Here is a 19,952-nt window from a genome sequence, read left to right as displayed (position 1 = left end):
TGAAAAATCATTTGATAAAATATTCACTCTTGACTTTTTAAAATTTTAGTAAAATAAAAATAGATATCCAGTTCCTTAACATGTTAAAATCTTAACCTCCAAAGCTAATCTCATGCTTAGCAGAAAAATAAAAGAAACATTCCTAGAGTCAAAATAAAACAAAGATCACCAGTATTGTCATGAACATAGAACACAGAACATGTCAAAATAACCAGACAAAAGGGTAAAATTAGAGGTATAAAATTTAGGAAACGAACAATTATTATTTACCAGCTTTTGCTGGTATATATTTGTATACCAGCAAAAGCTAAGAGAATTAACTATTCTAAATAAGAGATAGCTTAGATTCAAAATCAACAGAGCGAATACAGATAAACAACCACCAATTTGAAAAGATAACTAAAGAAAAAATCCATTGTTACTAGCAACAGGAAGACAAAATATCGAGGAATAAATTTTAAAATATATGTGCAAGATTAACATGAAATAGAAACAAGGATAACCAAAACAAAGAAAACAAAAGCTATACCTTTAGTGTAAACCAAGAGATGGGAAAATGCACAAATTTAAATCACTTTTTAAAGTGATCTGTACATCAAATTTGATTTGTAAATGTGGTCAAACGTTCCCCCAAATTGAAAAATTATTAGGAGCATAAGAAATGCTGAATACAGCAGGAGAAACAGGGGAAGGGCCCCACCCTGAGGGGAAAGTGTTTAATTAAGCAAATCTAAAAACAATGAAACGCAATGAGGTGACAACTGCCAGCTCAAAGATAAAGGTAAAGCCAAATGGCCTGCCTGGAGCCATCCAGGGGTCACAGGAAAAATGGAATACTGAGGAGCCTTGTCCCAAGGACCGGCTGAGCACAGAGGCAGATAATTACAAGGGCAGGGATGCTGGGGGAAGCAGAACAGAGGACTGAAAGTGGGGAGAAGGTGGAAAGGGGATGAGCACTCAGAAAATGTCAACAAAATACAAACTCTGAGAGTAGATGCATCACCTGGAAAAGCAAAGGCTGTGAGGAACTCAGGGAAATACAGGCACAGAAGTGGAATCCTTCCTACACCAGGCTTTGAGAAGCAGAGAGGAGGAGAGGAGGAAGGGCCCTACACAAGTAGGCTTGGAAAGATACCCTGTGGTTCCCCCACCCAGGAACCTCTTGCTAGTCCCCGACTAAAATCAAGCTCATTCAAACACAAGTGACTGAAAAGGCATCCCATCTGCCTCAACACTAAGAAACCATAAGGAAAAGGATGAAAAAGAGCAGTGTAACTTTCCAACAGATAATGAAAATTCACTGAAGAAACGTTGCCACAGGGAGTTCCCTGGCAGTCCAGTGGTTAGGACTCGCACTTTCACTGCTGTGGCCTCGGGTTCAATCCCTGGTCGGGAAACTAAAATCCCGCAAGCCTCGCAGCACAGCCAAAAAGAAAGAAATATTGCCACAAAGCAAAGAACACAGCATACTAAAAAAACTAAAATAAGCTAAAAACTTAAGGATGCAATCACAGTACCAAAGACACACAAAATATGAACAGAGGACCAGATGGCCCAGATAACACGGGGTGATAGATAGCAAGAGAATGTGAAACGGGACCTGCGGAACTCAGGAAAGAAAGTGAAGAAAAATACGAAAATAGTTTAAGGAAGACTGTAATATTTATGCAAGGAACATGAAAGAGATAACAGACATCACAGAAATCAGTGTAAGAAACATACAAAACAAGAAAAAGTGAGGACAATTCAACATGGCAGTTGGGGAGCAGAGGCCATTACAAATTAAAAATTCATGAGACACATCAATCAAATGCAACATGAGGACCATGTATGAATCCTCATTTGAACAAACCAACTGTAAAAACACATTTTAGAAAAAATCAGAGAAAGCTAAACTATGTTTGGATACTATTAGATTACTAGAATTAATTATTAATTAGTATTAATTGTGCTAGATAGGATGACATTGTGGTTTTAATTTTTTTAAGACTTACATATACTGAAGTAACTTAAGGATGAAATGATACATAAGACAGCTGAAAATACTCCAAAAAAATAAGAGGGGAAGGGGAAACATGAAACGCAAAGCAAAATATTGATAATCACTGAAGCTGGGTAATGGATATTTGATGATTCTTACTTTTATATATATATTTTTGAAATTTTCCATAGTAAATACTTAAATAAAATTCATACAGAAGCATAAACAATCTCCTTAATATCTACAAGCTACTATCATAACAAAGAAAAAAACAATACTTTCACAAAATCAGTTTTATCATCTCATTAGGTCCCTCATTAATGAATTAAGTAAATTCTGATATGTATTCACTCTATCTGAGTCACATTTTTTTTATCTATAAAGAGTCATCCCTCAGTATCCGTGGGGGATTGGTTCCAGGATCTGCCACAGACACCAAAATCCAAATCCTCAAGTCCCACCGTTGGCCCTCCGTACCCACAGACTCTGCATCTGCAGATTAAACATAGTACACGACCAGCATTTGGTTGAATCCATAAATTCAGAACCTGAAACTACGGAGAGCCAAATATTTATTCATTGAAATAAACCTGCATATAAGTGGACTTGGACAGTTCAAGCCTGTGTTGTTCAAGGGTCAACTGTATTTTTATGTCTTTTTGAAGATCGTACCTTGGCAGTTTTAGACACTCCACCAGGATGATCAAGTGGACCCACCTTCTGGAGCCAAGTGAACTGCACTGTCCAATAAGCGCACTTCATGAGCTGTGTAAGTCCAGGTACAACTTTTCTTGGCCCCAGAAGTGAATCACAAGCAGCAATTTTCCCTTTGTTATTTTACCTACTGTTGTGATATTCCTGACTCTTGTGATTTTGTTTTTATTTCTGGTTTGCTCGTGACTAATAAGTTTTTCCCCATTATTGTTAACAATGATTGCAAAGCTGATTGAATGGTGCAACCATCAGGTACATGGGGCAGAAGGAGAGACTACGGAGACTATGACTTACTGGTCATCTTTTTTGTCTGTTTTGTTCTGTTTGCCTATTTCTCAGCTCAAATCAAGTAGAAAAATATCTCATACTTAATGGAAAGAGGAACAGCCCTTGGAGATATGAATCAGTAAGTATTTGTGTTCTATATGTTAACTTCTGACCTATGACTAAAGGTGTAAAACTGAAGTTATAAACTCTTGTGTGTCTATAACTGAAAAAAGTCTTTATCTCTTGTTGTGTGAGTTTGAAATAGTTTCCTTTTTCCAGAGGGGTTTTAAAAATTAGATTAAAATTTCAAAAGGAGCTCTTATATAACTGGTTTATAGAGAATAAAGGCTTATTTGAATATAACAGTCCCAGAATTCCCCCAAAATAAAAAAGCTAAACTTCTGTAAAACAAACAGCAGTGCTCATCACCCAGTCATTATCCACTGCAGTGGCTGACCAACACTGCTCCCTGAGAGAGGAATTCAGGATGAAAAACAAGATGAGGCACTCCGTGCTTTCGAAAAACAGGCCCCTTAGACAGTTAGATGCATATCTCAGGAAGAATTTTAATGAACTCAGATTCCCACATCTTCCCATACATAGAAAAGCACTAAAATCATTAACTTGAGATATCTGTTCTTTGTGACTAGCAGTAATGTTACTGAGACGTAAGCCTGACCGACTGTACATATGCCTTAGCCAAAATCATATATAAGCTGGTTTCTCCCCTACCTCTTCAGAGTGGTTCCCCAGAGCTACTGAGAGGCTGTCTCCCAGGCCACAGTCCTCAGTAAAGTCCCTGAATAAAACTTAAACTCCAACTCTTATGTTGTGTGTTCTTCTTTCAGTCAAAACTCCTAATACTCCTAATACTGTAAATATGCTACCCTGAAAAAAATCCCTCCCCCAGAAACCCCATTCTCAGAAGCATTTTCATATCATGCTTTCATATGATGCTAAGTTATTACAAAGTGAATCCCTGGAAAAATAAAATATGTTTGATAATCTTGAGTGTGCCCGTCTCTGATTTTGTCAGTGTGGAGGTGTGGAGTATAATACAAGCATACATTTTATTTTTTATAAAACTTGGGTTTCGGGCTTCCCTGGTGGCGCAGTGGTTGAGAATCTGCCTGCCAATGCAGGGGACACGGGTTCGAGCCCTGGTCTGGGAAGACCCCACATGCCGCGGAGCAACTAGGCCCGTGAGCCACAACTACTGAGCCTGCGTGTCTGGAGCCTGTGCTCCGCAACGAGAGGCCGCGATAGTGAGAGGCCCGCGCACCGCAATGAAGAGTGGCCCCCACTTGCCGCAACTAGAGAAAGCCCTCGCACAGAAACGAAGACCCAACACAGCCAAAAATAAATAAATTAATTAATTAATAGAATGTTTTCTTAAAAAAAAAAAAATTGAATACCGCTAGAGGCTTCTATGCCCCTAGTAATAAAAATGCATTAAAAAAAAAAAAACCAAAAAACTTGTGTTTCTTTTCTCATGAAAAGACTAATTAAACTGAACTTCCTAAATAAGACTTGAATAGTATCTTCTAATACCAGTCCATATTTAAATTTCCTTAACAGTTCTCTTCCTACCCTCTGCTTACCAACCCTCAAAATACAAACAACTCATGTTAACAGCCCTTGCCCCTTCTGCGAAGTTGCCCCAGATGTCATATCAAGTTTCTCACACACCCAGTGCTGATACAACAGCATAGAAGGTACTCTGTTGATTACCAAATCTATTTATGTATCTATTACCACTGTCCTTTTCAAGCTGTGGAATTGTATGACTCAATTTAGACCAAGGCTAGGCCACAAGTTAAGTACTCCACATCCTTTCTGGAGCATATAATTAATTTAGAATATTTTATATTAAAATAAACATGGATAAATAAAAGAAAACTGAATGCAAATTTTGCATGAAATTTTTAGATAAAATGTGAGACTTCAAAAAGCACACAGTAGGTATAGCCTAGAAAATAAAAACAATCACCTGACTCTGTTGACAGGGGAAATGAGTGGGAAAGATTTTTACGAGCAAACTTGGGAATCTCACCAAAAATAAAGAGAAATCCGGGCTTCCCTGGTGGAGCAGTGGTTGGGAATCTGCCTGCCAATGCAGGGGACATGGGTTTGAGCCCTGGTCTGGGAAGATTCCACATGCCGCGGAGCAACGAAGCCCGTGAGCCACAACTACTGAGCCTGCGCGTCTGGAGCCTGTGCTCCGCAACGGGAGAGGCCGCGACAGTGAGAGGCCCGCGCACCGCGATGAAGAGTGGCCCCCACTCGCTGCAACTGGATAAAGCCCTCGCACAGAAACGAAGACCCAACACAGCCAAAAATAAATAAATAAATTTATTTTTAAAAAAAACGAGAAATCCAAGTTACTTAAATATTTATTTCTGAGAAACTCACCTGTAACCTTGCAATCTCTTCTCCAAATTTCTTCTGCTGTTTTGCCAGGATAGACTGGTGGTACTCAGCATAGGCCTGCATGATACAGTGCTTTGCAGCCAAGACAGGGAACACCTCCTGGAAATAAAAATACTGACCAGGGGAGAGTCCAACCACACAAACCACCACAGACAACATGGGATGCAGGAAGAAAAAGGAAAAGGAGACAGAAATTAGAATCACCCCATTAATGGTTTAGAGATAGGTTAGTCAGGTGTAAACAGAGAAGACCACATGATTTTGCACGGACTGGATTCAATGAATTCAGTTTTTTTCTTCCAATTAGAATTAAGGTTTGGGTTCTTTTCTTTTTTAACTGTTAAATGAAGCCAATTAAGCTTTTACAATTCACTTTAATTGAGCCATGAAGTCAACATTTTGTTTACAAAGAAGAAAGGAAAGCATGCATTAGAAAGAGAAGTAGAATGGACATTCACAGAGGAACACCAAGCACAGGGCTTTAGAAGCTTTCTTGTGAGCCCTTACCCAGCCCTTAAGTGTTAACTAAACCACCATTACTCACATATACTAATGAAATTGCTCTATAGGACTGTTTCAACGTGTTTAAAAGACAAAAGACAGTAAAGTAAGTTCCCACTTAAATTCATGTCCTAAGAGACTTTTTAAATAAAGATGATTTTTAGCCATATAAAAATTACTCAGTATCACATACTCAAAAACACATAGCAAACAGACAAATGCACTAAGCTAATGACTAATATGATAAAGTGCTATTTTGCCCTAATTTGTTTTGAAAAAAATTCCAGTCAAAATTAATTTTAGAAGATCCAACAACATGAACCAAAAAAGCAGTAGAGGATCTTCTAAAATGTCAAATCCTAGCCTATAACCTCATTGTTTTTAGGAAGTACATGCCATATAATATCCAAGAAATATACTAGACAATCACTGTCTAGACAAAAAAATAAGAGAATCAAAAACTGAATTACTACCTTGTGAGCTTTCCTGTCTCCCAGTGAATAATTTCCTAGCTTCCTGGGTCACTACTTGCAGATATTCCAGTTTTATAACTAGAATATGAAAATACCTTATGAGCTTTATTAGTAAAAAGGCAAAAAATAAAAGACATCTAAATCTCAAACTGCACTCATGCCAGTTCTCAAGGTAAGTCTGGAGCAACTTGGTACTTAAACAGGAGATTTTCAAGGAATACCAGGATTGGTGCAGAGGTAGTTTCCAAGTCTTTGTAGGTGACATTCTTCTCTCCGGGACAGGACTGAACTAATGGCCCAACAGGATGTAACGGTACACTGTGCAGCTGATCATGAGGTCTTCCAGATGAAAAAAAGGTGAGAGGAGATCCCAAGTCTCTTTTTAAGAGCAACACTATTACTACCCAAGAGTCCTGGGCAAATTTCTACTGATCTCTTGGTGAATTTTACATCTCCAGGAATCTTCAAATTCCCTAGTGCTCATATTCTGACTAATGTGTTGATATACTTACATGCTTTTTTATTTCACCACAAAATTGTCTGTAATTTCATAATTTATAAAGATTCCTGAATGACTTATAAATCAATAAATTTCCCTACAAAAGAGCATGTAACAAATACCATTTGCTATCATACAAAACTAATTCCTTGAACATTTCTGAGAGAAAGCAGTTGAATCATACTACATTTCAGTCTGTAAGTTTCCATTTTTAAGCATTCTGAATTTACTTCTTAGTCTAATCATCTGCTTTGTCATTTACAAATGATCATCACTGACTAGTCTCTTCAAATGCCACTTCAGAAAGGTTTATATTAAAACAATTAATACTTCCTGTGATATATGGTTTTAGATGGTTGTTTTCCTTAGCTGTCCAATAGCAGCCCAATTTTCTAGCCCTGTTGGCAAAACTTAATTCTAATCAAAGTACTGGATGAATTTGTTAAGTTTCCTTTTCCTTTTGTCTTTATGTCTGTTTTTGCGCTTTAAGATTCATCTTTAAGAAAACAGGACAATAATTAAAAGGGTGAATAATCAACATGCTCAAGTACTCATGCTGTACCAAATAACCAATGATTCAAAACTACACAATGCCCTTATCTGATAAAATTACTGGAGACAGGTGTTCAAAATTTTCCAGCAAGAGTTTTAGCTTGGAAAAACAAGTTTAGTAAAGAGTGGAAGCAAAGGCATCCCCTAAATATGAAAGAGAATTTGTCATGCATCTTAAATAAAAAACTGTTTCTACAAATATACTCTTCAAATGCCTCTCCTTAAATTTCAAATTTCTTTATAAAACATAATTTTTAATTTGCTTCTTATACACAAAAATGTCCAAATATTTCCACATGCAAAACAACCAAGTATTTACAAAAACAATAACTGACCTTGGGGAGAGTATCTTTGTACTGACACTGTTTAAAAGCATCACCAAAATAATCTGCAGCCTGATTAGCCAATTTAGCTATGATAGCATCTTTCATTTTATCTGGAATAAAATATTAAATTGACCATTATAATGAAAATAAATATAAAATAATCTGATATATCATAATAACTCAGTATAGACATTGAGATCACAAGTTTGTACATTTGTCTTAAAAAATTCTTATTGATGAAATCAATTCTTCTGCATACAACTTAATTATTCCACAGGCAGATCCAAAGAGTCAGAATAGATCAGCAGTTGCTAGAAGCTGGGGGAAAGGGGGAATGGAGAGTGACTGACAGTGGGTATGGGGTTTCTTTTGGGGGTAATGATAACGTTCTAAAATAAGATAATGGTGATTGTTGCAAAACTCTGAATACACTGAAAACTAATGAATTGTATACTTTAAAAGGGTAAATTTTATTGTTTATGAATTCTACCTCAATATAAGCTGTTATTTTAAAAGAAAAACTTTTCCAGTTCATTTAGCTTCCACCTGATGGACTGCTCCCTTATTTTCAATTTCTCTGTACTTACATATTCAGGCTTATGCTAATCTCTCATACTAACTCACATGCCTTATAAGAATTGTTCTTATTCCCTCATTCACAGGGCCAGGGACTCTGCCTGGATGGCTCCTTCTTATCAGTTAAGTCTGGTTTAAACAAGACCTCCTCAAAGAAACTCTTCTTGAATGATGAATCTAAAATACCATGACTCCCCCTACATCCTTACCCAATTGCCAGACCACCAGTCATTATCACATCTTATTTTCTTCATAGCAATTCTCTCTCTCTAAAATTACCTTGGCCACTTAATTTCTTGTTTACCACCTCCCCCACAATAAATTGTAAGCTTCCAGAAAACAGAAATCTTGTTTGTCTGCTAACTCTATCTAGAGCCTATCACAGGGATTGGCACACAGTTGAACCCAATACTTATTTGCTGAATGAACGAATTTTTGACATATTACAAACCTATATAAATACTATTCCAGAGTTCAGTGTTTTAAGACAGTAACTATATATTTCATAAAAGACTTCAAACACAGCCTACATTCTTAAATGTGCATTTGTACCACCTTAAGGTCAGAAAAGGAAAGCAGAAAATTTTCAATAATCCGTGGGTCAAATTCAAAGAGGAAAGTTCTATGTTGAACATATTACAATCACCTTATTTTAAAAGCCTGTCACTTCTTTTCACATGCAACAAAATAGAGGACAAACTGGAATTACCTCTCGTGGCTTTTAAAAAGAATACTTCTTGGGCCTGTGCCAGCATGATAAGACTGAGAGTCCCAACGGTATCTGGAGATATGTCCACAGTAGGCTCTCTATTCAAGGCAGATAAAACTGTCTCTTTAATATGCAAAAAGGCACCACTAGCAAACTAGAGGAAAGAAAAGAATTTCTTTTAAATCTGTAAGAATTCAGCAAGACAATTTTCTACTGTTACACACAAACCACTTACATCTGACCTATAGACAATAAGGACAGTTTTCTAAAACACTATAGAATAACAAGAGATTTAACATACATTAAAGTCAAGTGCAGTAAAAAACAAAGTAAACTGATGGGACAAATTGATTAAACTTTTTAGAAATACTTCCTCAAAACTAACATGAGAACAAAGGCAGGGAAAAAAACATTATTAAAATGTTTTTAGTCCTGAAATGCTCTTGCTTTGGTCCCAAATTCATCTCTCAAATAATTAAACATGCCATACTTAGGGGAAACCTTAAATAGTACTGATACCTAGTCCTCTGGGGAACAGCATGACTATCCATTGCTGCGGATTTTTTATTTGGCTTTCAGAGCTCCCTGCTGAAATGTTCCCCATCAGATTTTTCTTCTCAATTATATTTCGCTGAGGTTAACACTAAAATAACTTCACTTTTATGAAATAAATAACCCTGGGAAAAAGAAAGGTGGCAGTCTGGGATTAAAAAGTGCTGGGGGGCACTTCCCTGGTACTGCAGTGGATAAGACTCTGCACTCCCAATGCAGGGGGCCTGGGTTCGATCCCTAGTCAGGGAACTAGATCCCACATGCATGCCGTAACTAAGAGTTCGCATGCCACAACTAAGGAGCCCATGTGCCACAACTAAGGAGCCCTGGAGCCGCAACTAAGGAGCTGGTGAGCCACAACTAACACCCAGTGCAACCAAATTTTTTTTTTTTTTTAAATGTGCTGGGGGTTATGCAGCTACGCTACACAGAGCTAACTCAAGGTTAACTGTACTGAAGTAAACATCAATGATTGCTGCAGTCATGAAGTATCATAAAACTAGAATGTCTCCAAGGAGTGATCAGCTGACTTGCTTAGTAAACTCACAGAATCACAGACTAGAACTGCAAGGGATCCAGTCTCTCATTCACAAATATGGACTGGAGACCTACAGAGTTTAAAGCACTTAGCCAAGGGCACAGAGCTTCTTGGCAGCAAACAGCCTAGACAGGGATCTAGGATCTCTTTCCATCACACTAGGGGACCCTGCTGTGAATCACAGAGGTGACTCACAGAATGGAACATATCCTCAGTAATTCAGAATGCCCTCTAAGATTTCACATGCCAACTAATGGAGTTACAATGAATGGAAAATTAAATAAAATTTTACTTCACTTTCACATTTTAAAATATTTGCCATTTATAGCCTCACAAAGGAAAGGTATATGCACCATGCTTGTCATCTGTGCCCATCTAAAATTGGGAGCATGTTGTGTGCTTAAAGTACATTTTCCTCTCACTTTCTTAGAACAGCATTCTTCACCTCTCTTCTAAACTTAAACAATGGGAAAGATCAAACTCCACCTCTGAGACAAGCAAATTCCAGAGCCATGAGGGACAGTATAAGAAGCATTTGGAATTCCATAAAATTTGGAATCAGAACACCTGAAACCCCAATCGACCACTTTATTAACACTTCTGCCCTTTAGTCTCCTTGTCTGTAAAATGAAAATGGCATTATATAACATGCATCAAAAAGTTTATGTGAACATCAACATACTCTGTAAATTATAAAGGAATATAAAACATGAAAACATAATTATAGATATCACTTAACAATAATCACTTACTGTTTTTTAAATTGAAACAAAAAAGAAAAGCTGAGTAAATAACATACTGCCCCCAAATAATATGCCATATTAGTAAATGATTGTATCTAAAATCTAAATTTAGCTAACTTAAGAACATTACACATCTGACCACATTTAACTATGACCGCTCCACAAGCTCAGAGTTAAAATTTTCTTGCCAAGAGGTCTTAATTTTTGTGACACTGGTAAAATTTTTAGTGTGTCTCTCTAAGAAAAATTATGTAAAACTAACGTACAAATATTTTAAATGAGGTCATTTATTTAAAAGGGACTTGCCAAGGATTTCACCTCAAAACATTTAATCATTTGTTCTCCCAACATCTACTGAGCCTTTATTATGTGCCAGGCACTGTGCTAGGTGCTGGGTATACAATGGTGAGGAAAAACAGAGCTGGGTCCACAAGTAAGTAGTTTATCTAAGGGCTTCAAAAATATGTATCAAAAAAAAAAAAAGAAAAAAAAATATGTATCAATCCATTAAAAAGTACATTATTTTTCAAGAAAGCATCTGTGTGTAAAGAAACATTTATAAACCTAAATGCAAATTATTTTCAATTTAATCCAACTTAGTGTTGATGGTTATGTAGTAACTACTGTTCTGCATACCTGATAATGCTTAGCAGCGATTTTCAATCCTTCATCATTATCCAGGTTCTGTTCCGCTGCAATCTGGCTAGCTAAGGCTGCACAATTGAACAACACACAGCTCTTTTCATATCCTAGGCTTGCAAGAGCTGTAAAAAATTGAGAAGGAAAAATTTATCAGATGATTTTTGTTCTAAAGAAAATGAATATTTCAAAGAGAAATACTATGACCTCTATCCCACTGGCTTGCACAAAAACAAGTTTCCAGACCTGTTTTCTGACCCATAATACCACTCCCATATTCCTAGCTGCCCTGCCAGGCATCTATTTCCACAACAATATTCTCATCACCTAAAACTCAAGGATCAATAAATTAATCTTTCCTTCCCTTTACGTCCACACTGCTATTAGTCAGATTCAAAATGAGAAGTCATTCAAGTCATTTCAAATTCAATTAGAATAAATTCTTTCCATTTTTCCATCACCTCTCTCAAAATGATATCTTCCCATGACATTCAAACCAGTTCCTCACTACTACAAACCTATGCCAATGCAAGCACCTCCTAGCGTAAAGGAGTGACACATGGAAGGCCAGCTAATACATCTCTCAGAGGTATAGAAGATTATATGGTTAAAATACAATTCTGACCAAGAATCTACACACCTCACATCCACTGGGATAGCTACTATCAAACAAAATGGAAAATAACAGTTGTTGGCAGGCATGTGGAGAAATTAGGACCACTGTGTACTGTTGGTGGGAATGTAAAATGTTGCAGCCATGTAGAAAACAGTATGGAAGTCCCTCAAAAAATTAGAACTAAAATTACTAGATAATCCAACAATTCCACTTCCAGGCATAAACCCAAAAGAACTGAAAGCAGGGTCTCAGTCTCAGAGATATTTGTACACCCATGTTTGTAGCAGAATTATTCATAATAGCCAAAAGGTGGAAGTAACTCAAGTGTCCACTGATTCATGAACAGAAACAAAATGTGGTGTGCACTTATAATGGAATATTAGCCTTAAAAAGGAAGGAAATCAGGTCTCATGCTGCAACATGGATGAACCTTGAGGACATTATACTAAGGGAAGCAAGCTAGTCACAAAAAGACACTCTATGATCCCACCTATATGAGGTGTCTAAAGTAGGCACAGAAAGTAGAATGGTGGTTACCAAGTACTGGGGAAAGGGTGAAAAGGGGAGTTGTTGTTTAAAGGGTAGAGAGTTTCAGATTTGCAAGATCAAAAAGTTCTGGAGATCTGTTTCACAACAATGTGAATATACTTAACACCTCTGAACTGTACACTTAATATTGGTTAAGACAGGGAATTCTCTGGCGGTCCAGTGATTAGGACTGGAGCTTTCACTGCTGGGGCTCAGGTTCGATCCCTGGTTGGGGAACTAAGATCCCGCAAACCATGTGGTGCGGCCAAAAAAAAAAATAAAGAATTTTAAAAATTGGTTAAGATAGTAAATTTTATATTACGGGTTTTTTTAACCACAAAAAAATTTTAAAAAAAGAACAAATTCAATCATAGTGCCATTCAAGGTCTTACATAATGCGCCAGGTATTGAACACCAAGCAAAATAATCAGAAGGCTTCTTACAAAAAATACTGAACAAACCATCTAGGAAAATCAGAACAACACTACAGCTGTGTGTTTGTGCCACACAATAGTGCCATAAAGTAAAACCCTCCTTGTTATGTAGCATTTTAGTAGTCTCCCTTGTAATTATGGTCAACTTTTAGCTTGCCTCCAACCTAATTCTAGCCTCCTCACCATAAAGTAAAGCAGACATACACACCAGCTACTCTAACCTACTTTCTTAAATAAATGTATTAAAAATCTAGAATAACCAGGATATGAGTAGAACATGCAGCAAAATAAAGATCAAGGTGAACTGAAAATTTGAGCCCAGAGTAAACAATTCCAATAATAGAAAACATTTCAAAGATCCACATTAACATCCTTAAAGAGATTCAAAGACGGTACATCCATAAACAAGTACAGGATATTATTTAAAAAAGAACAATCCATGAATAAGAAAAAGCCCCTGGAAATTAAAAACTTGATGGCTAAAAGTTTTTCAAAAGAAAGGTTAGAAAATATCTAGGCAGCCCATAAAGAGAAAACAAAATGAAACGTGTAAAAGTTGTGAGTGAGTAGCTCAGAACAATCAACGTCGGTTAATACAGCATTCTGAACAGAAGAGAGGAAAAAATGAAGAAGAAATTATCGAAGAAATGTATGAAAATTTCCCAGGGCTGAAGGGAGATAATGAGTCTTCAAACTGAAAGGGCCAACAATAAAATGCCATACCCCAAATGAAAGCCAATTAGATCTTTTGAGGTTTCTAACCATGAAGTACAAAGAGAAAACTGTAAAAAATCTTCCCAAGAAAAAAGAAACAGGTCACCTACAAAAGAATACTCAGCAGACTTTTCATCAGTAACACTGGATAGTAAAAGGCAAGGGAACAATGCCTTCAGGTTCTGAAGAAACATGATTCTAATTAATTCAACATATATTAAAGCCAGTATGGCTAAAAAAAGGGGAAGAAGGGACTAAATGGGAAGCAATGATGTCAGGGAGGAAAGGGAGCCAACTCTGTTGTAAAGCTTTAGCTTTTACTCTGAGTGAGGCAAGAAGTCAACAGAGTTTTGAACAGAGACACATTCAGCCCGCCCGGTGGACAACAGACTGTGGGGAAGCAGCAGTGGTGGAGGCCAGAGATTAGGACAGGTAGCTGCTGCAGTAAGTGCGAGGGGTGATGGTGGCTCTGACCAGAACGGCACAAGCAGAGGTGCTGAGAAGTGACTGGATTTTTAGTATCTTTCAAAAGAAAATCTGATAGGATTTGCTGATGAATTCACTGACTGTGGGGAATGAAGTGAAACAATGTCAAGAGTGACTCCAAGGTTTTTGACCTAAGCAGAATTTCAAACCAAATTCATGTGAGGGCAAAATACAGACATTTCCACAAAGAAGAGATTCAGAAATTTGACCTTTTCTGAGAAAGTTACTTAAGAGTATATTCCAGCAAAACAGGAAGACACAATATCCAGAAAAAAATGGCTCTAAACTAAAGGATAATAGTTATACAACAGCTTTAGATAGCAAACAGTCCAGATTCAAGCAAGAAAACAGACGAGGCCAAAGGGAACAGAAGAGTCACTCAGGAAAAGGTGAGTCCAGAGAGATAAATAATAAGACCAAGAGTTTGGAAAGTCTTGAGAATATCATAAAAGCACAGAATGTGTGTGGTGGTGGAGCAATTAAAACTTCTAAAAACACACACACACGCACACAGAGCCATACAAGAAAGTCATAGTCTAAATATGAAGCAATTCATCCAGCATATATGACAGAGAGTCAGTGGACTTAAAGAAGAATGAAATATATTCCAAGCAACAGATAAAAGTAAACTTTTTATATACAAGATATATATGCCAGCCTATTATATTTCCTATAAACATTATCATCCCAGGCTGTTGTCTGTCATTTTATTTTGACAATTTCTCATGTATAAGAGATTTTGTGAAAACTTTTTCTTGTAATTAAATCTTTTTTCCTTTATGATTTCTTCTATCACATCTAAACTTAAATCAGGGTTTTTTTAAAATAAATGTTCAACTCTCCTTTCTTCAAAGAGCTCTTTTTTCTTAATATTGAACTTCATTCTTGTTTTTTTACCTGAGCTCTTCTTTTTCATTAAGCTTTTCAAAATGACAACAGCTTGATTATAAATAAAAATAGTTGTTCTAAAATTCAAACAATTGTTTAAACACACACGCACACAAAAGAAAATAAATTAAAAATCACTCAATATCCTCCCATAGTTACCCACTAATTTTTGGTGAATATCTTGACAAATAAGTACATACATGTTCACATACCCAATTTTTCACAAATAGTACACTATATCATATTCAGGGTGCCTGGAATGCACAACTCCAGGAAGCAGCAATCACCCTGGTTTCTATACAAAAGGTGTTCCAAAGAGACCAGCTCTGGGGCCCCGAGTTACATGAATTCAAGGCAGCAGCTCTCACCTGTAACAGGCCTTTTATTGGATATTCAATGGACACAGATGTACATGTCAACAAATATGTATTTGCATTATCATTCTTAATATTCTAAATTACACAATATTCTAATGAATGGGCAGCCTGTGTTTTATTTAACCAAAACATTAGTGATGGACATTTAATTCCCAATATTTGCTACTAGAAATGCCTTGATGATCCACCTCCTGCTTTACTTACGCTCTCAATTTTTTGTGTGTCCCAATTCCTCTAGGACCTCAGTTCATCAACTTAACCTATCTCACTTAAGTGTCTCCTGGTTCTCCTGCTACCTGCTCCTTATTCTCAGCCAAACAACTTGCTTGCCACAGCAGCACTAGAAGTCCTTTTCTTGACCTTGCCTCCCTCTCAGCGTAACGCTCCCTTTGTCCCCAACTCTTCACTGTATATTTTCTGAAGTGAGCAACCCACACACGCTGCTTGCACTTCCTCACTTCCAGTCCACACCTTGACGTGACGCAATCTGACTTCAGCATGCCCCTAGTGACACTTCTTTCTCTGCCAAATCCAGTGAATTCTACAACCTTCTATTTCTTGACCTCCGCCACAATGACTCTGTCAATGACATTTCGACATCAGAGTCACCTGAAGGTATTTTCAAAGATATCAATTCCAGTGGCCCACCCTGAAATGTCCTCCTATCACATCTGGCATCCTGTATCTTTGTCTGTAAAGATATAATCTGTATTTCTAACATTTTCCCCAGGTAACTGTAATATGCAGCCAGGTTTGGGAACCACTGGACACAATCTCTGAAACTCTTCTGGCATTCAATCCCATTGTCTCTATTTTACCCTGGTTCCTCTGAGATCTGAAAGTCTTTTCTCAACCTCATTCCCAGGAACCTCTTCTTCTCGTTCCCCTGAACGTTGTATTCCCTAGCTTGGCTTTCATATTTTTCCCAATCTACAATCTAACAGAGGAGATAAATTTATTATCATTTAATGAAAATTGTTCCCAAATCTACATCTCGACCTCTTTTGAGCTTTAAATATATTATTTCTAAATGCCAAAGAGAAACTTCTACCCAGATATAACACAGAAAAGTCAAACTCAACCTGTCCATTGAAAGGAATAATTAGCCACAGGTCAAACCAAGTTACAAACCTTAGAGTCAAACATCAACTCCTACTCTTTCTTCTGACAGCCAGCCAGCAGATCCATCAGTTTCATCTCTGAATCCTCTCTCAAACCCATCCCTTCCTTGACCCACATACACTACACCTAGTCAAATCTCTTCATCTCTCACCAGTCTAACTGGTCTGTTTCTCTCTAGTCTCTGGACTTAGGCTTTCTGGAGTTATACCTGGCTTCATTAAATCTTTGCCATATGATCTTAGAAAGTCACTTAATCTTTCTAAACCAGTTTGTGCAACTGGTGATAACAGTGCCTTTCCTCATTGGGCTGAGAAGGAATTTAGTAAGATAATATGTGTAAAGCCCCTTCCACAGTGCCCGGGTAGAATAAGCTATAAACATATAAGAGGGAAGAGTACAAATTCACAGTACACTTGCAGCTCTTCACAATCTACTCTCCAATGTCTTCACCCTCCATAATCCCCAGTTCACCTAAGGTTTCAAGCCTTAACAATAATTATATCAATATGTATTACATATAGTAACATATTATATGACATTATTATATAATATTATATAGTATATATTCTATGATGCATACACATTATATATATGTATTTCATATGTAATATAATACTCATATTATTGATTGTAGCTAATAGTTATTGAGCCTTGTTCTAAGGACTTTACACTCATTTAATCCACAGAAGAACCCAATGAAATAAACAGTACTTCACAGTACTATTCCCCACTTCACAGAGGAGAAAGTTAACACACAGAAAGGTTCACGTGATGAGCTGGTAGATCAAAAAGCCTTGTGACTTTCAGTTATAATATTCTACCTGTAATGTTATTTTCTACCTGGAAAAACCAAATTCATCCTTCAAGGCCTCACTCAAACATCACTTGCATTCAAACAGGCAGAATTAACTACTTCCCCATCTATGCTCCCGTAAGTTTGTTCACAGGCTAATATACTCTCTACAGTATTTTAGAATGATAGCTACCTTCCCAACCTGACTGAGTACAACTATCTTATTCATTTTTAAAACTAGGACAGTGCCTGGCAAGGTGTAGGCTCTCTACAAATATTTGGAAGTTTCATTAAAAGTTGAAGTTAAAAAGAAAACATAAAAATTTTTATTATTTACAAAGAGTCGTTAGGAGAGCAATTTTAGAAACCTAAAACAATACAAAGTATTTAGAACAAATTTCCTATCATTTTTTATTTAAAAATTACATACCCAATTTTACAGATCCTCCAAAAAGTGAACCTTTATCAAAAGCATCCTTCCAGGTAAATGTCAAGCAGATCTTGATAACAAGAGAAAAAAAAGAAAAGAAATTCATGTTACCTTCCTGGATCTCATTAAATATTAAGTCTCTTTCAAAGAAAAATCCACAGTGAAGAAAAGGACAAAAGCTTCAACCCATCTAAAATACTATCTTCTCTAACCAACCAATTCCTTTTCCTTTTTGTGGACCATAAAATTTTCTTTTTTGAAAGTAAGATACTGGCACTAGGATATTTCAAATGGTCATTCTGCCTCAGTAACTGAATACATACTGTCTTCTTCAGAAAACACAATCTTACTCATCTTTACAAACACACAATGGCTTGAACAGAACAGATACTTAATAACGATCATCAAATAAGCCAAGAGAAGTAAAGGCAACAAAGTAAGCTCTACAGGTTTCCTAGAAGATAAAATTTAAAACTATTCCATGATGACAAAAGTAGGAGAATGGTTACCTTTCCAGGATAAAATGAGACAACATTTTATTTCTTGATTTGGGTGGTGGTTATACACATATATTCACTTTCTGAAGATTCAAGCTATACACATAATACTGTTCACTTTTATGTATGTATGTTGTGCACGAATAAAAAGTTTACTTAATTAAAAACTGCATCTCACTCTACTCTAAAATATTCCACACATGAAGGTTAAAAAGAACTTAGCCTCTTTTAAATTATGTATTGCAATCCAATACAAAATTTTTCAATTCTAGATTAGAGAAATTTTCAGTACACACAAAACTATAGAGAATAACACAAGGAACTCCCATACACCCATCAGCAGTTTTAGCCTTTTGCCCTTCTTGGTTCATCTACCCTCACTTCCCAACCCCAACCCCAACCCCAATACACACATACTTTTTCTCCTGGAGTATTTTAAAGCAAATCTTACCATATTATTTGACTGGTAAAAACTTTAGTACAAGAATGTTTAAAGTATTTTGTATAAACTATTTTAAAATTTAGAAATGCCACACAAATTAAAAACTTTTAACAAGTCTCCCAAATAAAACTGTTAAGAAATCATCAGCATTTTCAATATCTAGCCTTTAAGAGAAAGTAAGATTGACATTCTTATAGTGTAACATCTAATCATAGTATTTGCAAATTCATATGCAAATATAACTTGTGCAAATAATTTTTAAAGCACATAAAATGAGATTAGTACTTCCTGAATCATACAGTTTCCTTCTTTATTCTGTAAAAACCAAAGGAAAGGGCACCACAGATTATATTAGTCAAAAGAGCCTACTGATTAAAAACTACAAGAAAAAAAATGCAGTCCAATGCACTAAATGAGCCCAGAAGTGACTGAGGAATGGCACGAATAGAATTTCCAAGAGACTCTTTACAATGGGCTTAAAAGTTTCTAATTTGTATTTTAAAAGTCTCATAAAAACCTAGGGATAGTGAAGAGGCACGATTTATTTTAATAAAATACCATGGGTAGGAGGAAATGAGTGATTTACCATTATCATATAACTTCAAAAACAAATTAAAATTAATGACTTACCTGGTTTTCAGAAAATGGGAATTTGGGTTCAATGGAACAGATCTGATCATAGTATCTAAAAAACAGAGCAAATTCGTTTATTTTTGTTTTTGTTTCCCTTGACTGAGGAGACATATTCAAAAAAATATTACAAAGGCTCATGTCAAACAGCGTACTATGTTTTCTTGTAGAAGTTTTATGGTTTCAAGTCTTACATTTAAAAGTCTTTAATCCATTTTGAATTTATTTTTGTGCATGGTGTGAGAAAGTAGTCCAGTTTTCCCAACACCATTTATTGAAGAGGCTGTCTTTTCCTTACTGCATAGGAGATTAAGAGGTATAAATGTCCTGTTGCAAAATAAATGAGTTACGAATATGGAATGTACAATGTGGGGAATATGGTCAATAATTATGTAATATCTTTGTATGGTGATAGATGGCATCTAGACTTGTGGTGATTATTTTGAAATGTACCAAAATATCAAATCACTATGTTGTGTGACAGAAACTAACATA

General features: G+C 36.4%; 1 protein-coding gene across 1 annotated transcript in view; it reads right to left on the bottom strand.

Moving 5' to 3' along the window:
* The window catches only part of PDCD6IP (programmed cell death 6 interacting protein), a 63,183-nt gene that overhangs the window by 30,114 nt on the left and 13,117 nt on the right, over positions 1-19,952 (bottom strand). The window contains exons 2-7 of the mRNA XM_061196476.1: positions 19,458-19,512; positions 17,889-17,958; positions 11,498-11,625; positions 9,029-9,182; positions 7,753-7,853; positions 5,375-5,491 (exon numbers count right to left, since the gene is read on the bottom strand). Of these exons, the coding sequence (XP_061052459.1) occupies positions 5,375-5,491; positions 7,753-7,853; positions 9,029-9,182; positions 11,498-11,625; positions 17,889-17,958; positions 19,458-19,512 (625 nt within the window). The remainder of the gene's footprint in view (positions 1-5,374; positions 5,492-7,752; positions 7,854-9,028; positions 9,183-11,497; positions 11,626-17,888; positions 17,959-19,457; positions 19,513-19,952) is intronic.

Source organism: Eubalaena glacialis, chromosome 7 (genome assembly GCF_028564815.1).
Source record: "Eubalaena glacialis isolate mEubGla1 chromosome 7, mEubGla1.1.hap2.+ XY, whole genome shotgun sequence".
Taxonomy (NCBI): Eukaryota; Metazoa; Chordata; class Mammalia; order Artiodactyla; family Balaenidae; genus Eubalaena; species Eubalaena glacialis.
The sequence above is the reverse complement of the archived record's forward strand: the minus strand, read 5'-3'. Positions and strand labels throughout refer to the sequence as shown.